The sequence below is a fragment of the Helobdella robusta genome, assembly GCF_000326865.2.
Source record: "Helobdella robusta unplaced genomic scaffold HELROscaffold_5, whole genome shotgun sequence".
Taxonomy (NCBI): domain Eukaryota; kingdom Metazoa; phylum Annelida; class Clitellata; order Rhynchobdellida; family Glossiphoniidae; genus Helobdella; species Helobdella robusta.
In genome coordinates this window covers 6,547,140-6,554,639 of record NW_008705254.1, presented here as the reverse complement: position 1 = coordinate 6,554,639, position 7,500 = coordinate 6,547,140, and the positions used below count along the sequence as shown (strand labels likewise).

General features: G+C 35.3%; 1 protein-coding gene across 1 annotated transcript; it reads right to left on the bottom strand.

Moving 5' to 3' along the window:
- Positions 1 to 4,493: 4,493 nt before the first annotated feature.
- On the bottom strand, positions 4,494 to 5,946 carry HELRODRAFT_134573 (hypothetical protein; the record flags this gene model as incomplete). The annotated part of the gene is made up of 4 exons (XM_009027589.1): positions 4,494 to 4,633; positions 5,261 to 5,462; positions 5,592 to 5,701; positions 5,820 to 5,946. Coding segments are annotated over 4 exons (579 nt in total), but the record flags the coding sequence as incomplete, so codon positions are not given.
- Between the last annotated feature and the right edge of the window lie 1,554 nt (positions 5,947 to 7,500).

The window sequence follows — 7,500 nt, the reverse complement described above, 5'->3', positions numbered from 1 at the left end:
ACAAGCTTTCCGTTTTTATTGTTTATATCAGCTGCTAGGCCGATTTGTAATTAATGTTGATTTTGCTAAATTATTCAACAAGAAACCATATTTTTCTTTATTAGTTATATGATTTAGCCGGCCGTTTCATTTAATTGTTCATATTTTCACATCAAGATGTTTCTTTCACAGTTAATCAGGTAACTATCTCGATGCTAAATTATCATATTACGCACGCGATATATAAATAACATATGAGAAATTATGTAATAAAATCCTAGTGTGCTGCTTTTTTTCCTCATCTATCAAGAAAAAGATGAGATTTATTTGGGTAGTTACGAAACGTTTCAGAGTATGTGGACTGGATTTAAAACGGGGTTGTTTCCTTTCTTTCGGATTTTAAGACTCGCAGTGTTCTATCACATGAGTTTGTCGATAATTAAGGGGCCGTTCAATAATTATGTCACGCTTTTTATGCCATTTTTAACCACATCCTTTCACGCTCAGCTGACCCCCCCCAAATAATTGTCACACCCGACCACCACCACCCCATTCTACGACCTATAAATAATCTATTATTATTTATTAATAGATTATAGATAACGTCATGACTTAAGTACAAAGTTTTAAATCAGAACAAAAATGTCTCGTAACTCATGTTCATGGCTGATTCTACAGTTCGGTCCACACTGTTGCCATATTTTGCTCCGTGTATCATTGCCAGCTTTGTCTACATTAAACCCTGCACACAAAGAAATTGTGTTTTATTTTCTGTGGCTTGATATTAAAATTGAACAGTAAACTTCAGAAATTTGATGGATCTCTCTACCAATGTCAAAAGAGCCCGACATCGATGATGTAGGTGACTTTTACATTGCAATAACTTAGAAGGTGGACGTGTCTATCAGAGGCTGATATGGTCCATCATGGGGCCACATTTTAATTTGAATAGGGAAGCATTTCCTGAATAAATACAATCTTATATGCCATTATTCGGTTAGGCCCATGAAAAGTCTATGTAATATACCAACAAAGTATACTCTAAACACTGAATGATATGTATAATCGCAAAAAATTACCAGAAAAACTTTCCAACTACATCCAGAAATTTTTCATCAAACCATTCAACATCTTCTATGTTGTCGTCGTAGGCTATTATTGCCACCAACCCTCTCTGTCTCCTTGCAGCTAACATGATTGGTCTTGTACGTTGTACGGTTTGTTCTATACCACATGTTCGAGTGTGAGTCTTCAAACTGGCCAGTGAGGCATGATTTAAACCACACTTCTTGCAGGTTAAAAATGCATCCTTACACTTATAACTTACCTTTGACCAAAATGACAGCAGATTGGCAGCCTTCTTCCGCTTCACATTGCCTAATTCACACAGTTTTTTTGAACTAAATCAGTCACATCATCCTTAGCTTTCACGTTACACCAAAACACATTTGTATCTAACTGTAGAGACTGTGCACTTTTATTTGGATGAGCCAACTTAAATGCCTCATACAAATCAAAATATAATTTTCGTTTATCAATCATTTTGTTTATACTGCGTGCATAGAATATCATGCGGGATTGCAAACCCTAATGATAAAAACTAACAGTCCTCAAAAATAAATGTAAACACCACGAGCTCACGAGATAATTTGTGCGGGCTATATAAGAAACTGCGATAACTATTCTGTCGGGTATTCGGGCTGCTGATGAGTCTCCGGTAGGGCCAAAACACGTGTCCAGCCTATCCAAACGAATACTATTTTTTCTTTTTCCGCTTACTGCTCTTTTTGCTTTGGTGTTCTCTTGCATAAGCGCAACCACAACAATCTAAAATATCTAAAATTGAAATGGTAAATATCGAACATTACCAGACATGGAACGTTAGAACGTATCAACACTTCGGCAGCTGCCTAAAGACAGTATGCGTACTTACACATCAGGTTAACCCCTCCCTCCCCCCTGTCGCACACTGTCACGCTGGGAAAAAACCCTCCCACAGCGTGACATAATTTTTGAATGGCCCCTAATCAAAATTACTATTGTAATATTCAAAACACCATCTCCCATTGGCCGACGACGTTGAATGTAGGCACAGTTGTTGAGTGACAGCTGAGCGTCACCCTATGGTCATCATGTTATGATCAGACGGTGTGATGGTCCTGCTGTTGCAGTGATGTAGTCCGAATGCCGAAAGATCCTCGCCTATCGCAGAAGACCTGTGTGCTGCCTGCGTTGACGCGTATTTACATACGCCTGTTGTTCTGTTTATACTTTTAAAAATTGATCATGAAAAAATTATTAATAATAAAAACTATGTGCAAATCTTAGTAAAATGGATAGTCAGCTGCTGTGCGGTCTTGCGTAGGTGTCGTTTTTTTAACATGGTACAATTTTTGGCGTCAGAATCTTACACGATCAATCAATCCACCATCTACCTCACCAACTGTCAATTCATCATCTACCCAATCAATCCATCCTCTATACTGCCAATTATCATCAACTAGTCAATCATCAATTCAGCCAATCATCAATCAATCTGTTATCTATCCTATAAATCAATCAATCAACAATCAATCCATCATCATCCAACCATTCATCAATCAATCCATCTTCAATCAATCATCCAATTAATCAATTAGCTTGTAAAGCGCTATTTCCGGGATGTTTAACAGCGCTCCTCAGTAATTTTTTTAAACAGATGGGTCTGAACTTTGTAAGTGATGATGGAGAAGTTGTTAGGGAAGGAGGCAGAGACTTCCAGAGGAAAGGACCAAAAAAAGCTAACGCAGTTTTAGCATAAGAGTGTTTAACACGAGTTAAGAAGATGTGAGAACAAGGCGATCGTAAGCCAGGGCAGGTCGTTTAGATTCAATAAATATATAGGTTAAGCACTCAGGAAACAGTTTAGATTGAGACTGGTACATTAGTATAATTTCATATTGTTGTAACCCTTGACTCTCGTAACTACCGATACCGATGTTATAACTTTAAAAATCTCCAAATTTCCAACACCAGTGCTGTAGCTTCCAGCTATCGTGATAAGCTCGATATGGGTTTGTCTAAAACAAATCTTTATCAAAATTCTGGGAGGTTCTGTGTCTTAAGATTCTGTTCACATCTAGATTGTAATACAAGTGAATCAAGAAAATGAATCAGTGATCGGTAAAGAAATCGCTAGATTATGGCGTCGTCTGAGATGGCTTCCCTAGAAAACGTGGATGGCTGATGTCGCGCAGTGGCGGTAAGGCGAGGATCGATTCCGGGTGCGACTCACAAAGTACCGATGTCTAATTTAGGTTGGTAGTTTTTTATTTGATAATCCTGCGGCCGCCAGGCTACCACATTTCCGGTTTTCGATTTATTATCTGTTCGGAAATATATTTAATGGTTATAACTGCGATTCCCCTATTATATTCTTTTTTATTTGTTTTTCAATTTTAGCTGCTCAATTTTTAATTTTTACGCTTAGTTTGCCTGAGTTAATTTTATTTGATTTTGTTGGTTTTTGATGATACATTTGTTTAGATGGCACTTTTAGGAACACTAAACTTTTACATTCCTTAGTAAAAATTTAAAAAAAATGTTATTTTAATGATAAAAGCTTAAAAAACCAAGCCTCAATCAATCCACCATCCATCCAACCAATCAATCCATCATTTATCTATCCAACTAATCACCATCCAGCCAATCACCAATCAATCCACCATTTATCCAACCAATCATCAATCAATCCATTATCTCTCCATCCAACAAATCACCAATCATTCCCCCGTCCGTCCAGCCATATATCAATCGTTTCACTACCCATTCAATCAATCATCAATCAATCCACCATCCACTCCACCAGCGATCCCACCATTTATTCCACCAGCCACCTGACCAGCTGGGTGTTGTAGTAAAAACTCTTGGATAAGTTTTAAATGGTAAGTTGGTGGTTGGATTGCCGAATGCAGTTGAACTTTTCGGAATGTTGGTAGAGGGGTGTGGCTGATTGACTGGTGGGTTGTCTGATGGGTTACCTGGTGAAACAATTTTTTTACATAAGTTAAAAATAAAAATTTTCATAAAAAAAACTGCTATTTCATCAGATGATTTCAGGGAATGAAACTTATAAAAAATTGTTGAATTTTGTAAAAGTGTTTGTAGAAGGGAAGAGTGTTTTGCTTGAATGTGTTTTACGATTGAACAGATGGTGACGTTTGCATATTTTTTGGTTCATCATTATATTTACTTACCAGCTGGTCCATCTTTATGTTTACATGTCAGTCGGTTCATCGGTACGTTTGAAAAAATTAAATTAAGCTTTACAGATAAACTCTGTTGTTTTCCGAAGTTTGAATTTTTAAGATTTTGACACTAACTTCAATCTTACCATCAACTAGTATATGTTTTTCTTAGTGTTGATAGAATTTTAATAAACGAACTTTATGAAAATATTTTTTTGTTTAAAGGTCAGTTCGAAAGTTAACTCAACGTATAAATCATCATTGCAGCTCACCGTAGAGATATCTTGCTCCTCTGATGTCATCACTTTGCAATTTGAAGTCGGCTGAATATTGATAATAAGGATACATGACGGCATCTTTGACCCGAGTATGACCCAACCCAATTATGTGGCCTATTTCGTGAGTGGCCACTTGTCGAAGATTTATTCCTTACGAAATTGTTATCAATGTATTTTTAGTACGAATTTTTGTATAGTTACACACATGTTTGCTGTTAAAAGCTTTCCATAAAAGATGTCACGCTTTTTACATTTTTTGACTCGACCCCGTCACAAACTGTAACAATTTTTGAAGCCCCCTTTTGAAGTGTGTCATAACTTTAAAAGTTACCATTTAAAAGGTTTCATGCAAATTATCGACATCACGAATAATTATTGAAAATTCATATTAACTATAAATTTTTTAGGCACGCGTTTATTTAGATCCAATGCTATTTGCTATATTTGATATATCAAATAGCATTGAATCTAAATAAACGCGTGCATAAAAAATTTATTAATTAAACAAAGAGGTGCATCAATCAAACAAAGTTCTGATAACATATAAAATTTTAAAACTTTTTTTTTATGAAAATATGTTAACCGAATTTTAATGATTCACAATAGAAATTGAAAAAGTGAAAAGCATAAAATCTCCCCCCTTTCTCCTTGTCACAAAGTGCCACAAATTTTAACCCCCACCACTCAATACATGACATTTTTTAGGATAGCCCTATTTTTGAGGATTATTTGAAAGAATTCAGCAAGCAAGTGTTGTATGTAGAAATAAAGATAAACCATAATTGTTGGTCGACCAGCTTTCATCATCGTCAAAATGCAGTCTGCCATCGTCAGGGTAGAAGGAGTGGGCTAGTACAGCTCCTGGTCCATCAAAAGGGTTGCCGTCTCCGTGGTCCCTGCTGTAGAAAGCTACATTCACATCCGCCTCATCATCAGAACTGCTTTGCTCAAATTTAATATCTGCTACAAAACTCCAATCCTGTTTGTGAATAATTTATTGTTCATTAATTGAACTACTAAATAAAAATTTAAATCGGTTCATTGTTGATTAAAATTATATCAATAGTTAATATTTTATTTTTGTAGAAATGAACGTGAGTTTTCGCACTTTAAATGCAGTGGCTAGAGCTTGATGGACCTTACTTGAATCCTGCATGTTGTATGAGTTGGTGGGAAGGTTGTTGATGTTGTATCTCAATCGGTTCTTCGACCATCCGTCTGCAAACATTTTTATTAAATGTCGTGTTGTTAGGAAATTTTATTTCAAGGCAACAAATTTTTAAATCTAATTCTGAAGTTTCGAAAAATAATAGCTGCAAAAAACAGTTTTACTAACAAAGAGCGTTGAATCGCTTGCGTTTGAAGGATTGCATGGAAACATCGTCTGCCAGTTGGCACCTGGGAGTGTTCATCAACTTCCTGGTGGCCTCGTCCAACACTCCTGCATGTGACCGAGCGAAGAAAAATAAAGGCTGATTCGAACAAATTAATTTTATTAACATTCAATTAAATTCGGTTATTTTTAAATTTCTGAACACGGCAAACCAACTATGACGTAATTTATCGTTTAAAATAATTTTTTAAGTTTGTATAAGCTTTGATTAGTGGTGTTGTTATTACTAGTATTAAAGACAAATTTAATTAAGCGCCAATTCAAAGGATCTCAAAAGCGCTATCAAAATAATATAAATTACGATAAATTAAGCTTGGAATAATCGACGAAAATAAAGGAAAATCAGTGCATTACTGTTATCTACCCGTTTTAATTTTCTCTTGAAATTTTGATTAATTATTCGTATTCTCAAATTGTTGAACATTAATTTGTTTTTTAATTAATCGTTGATTTGTATTTTGTTTGTTTTTTCACTTTGGGTTCCTGAGTAAGAGGCTAAGCGATAAGCTAAGGCTTTGTTTGGTGCACGACTAGAGGCCTTGCAAAGTTATCTATTATATTAATCGTACTTAGGTGACATGCCAGCAATATATTTTGTCGTGTTTTGTATTTTGTATAATTTGATTTGTTCAATTGTGTCTACATATTGTCTTGCATTTGAGTTTGAGTTATTTTTATAATAGTGAATTAAGCAAGTTGTAGTAAGATGTCTCGTTCATGTGCTGCTATAAATGCGGTAATAGGTAATAATAATGTCATCTTAAAGGATAGCCTTCCCTGTACCGTTTGTAAAAAGTATTTTTACTACATATGTGTTGATTTTGCTTAATATTTTGAAGATTACTCTTTTTTGACGGTTATCCAGTGCAGTTGTCTCAGTATTGGTGATACATGATCATACTTTAAACCTTGTCATAAACAACAGCTGCACTCCTCAACATGGTTCGGCTCTAAAACAGAGCCATCTGGTATATGAATTTACATGTCCTCTTGACGGCTGTGCACGTCAGAATATTTCATATATCGGGGTAACTATAAAATCGCTAACTGACGTCTGACCATGCATAAAAGGGAAGGTTCTATAAAAACACACTTGGAACACACGCATAACATTGAAATAACAAGAGAAATCCTGGACAACAACACCAAAATAATATACTGTAATTCCAGCCATTCCCATCTTAAATTAGCCGAAGCCATGCTCATCGACATAAAACAATCCATGATATAAAAACAACAAAAGATTTCAACAATACTCCCGACAAGAAGGACAATGATAAAATGTACTAACAACATCAGTGGTACCGATGAAGACACTGAAGAAAGTAACATCGACCGAAGTACTCAAAGTGCAAGTAAATAATACCAATAGAAGTCAGCACAATAAAACAAAATACCAAAGTAATAAAACATAAACATAAAGTAATTAGCCCGTGCAAATAAACCATATCAATAAGTAAAAAAGACAATAAATTTAACATAGTCACTAATAACAATAAATGCAAATCACAGGAACAAAGGCCTGGGTTATACATTATTCCTATATAAACAGCAACAAGAACCGGGTTATACACATTCTCTATATAAACTGAAACAATTGATAAATCAAGCGCTGAAATGATTG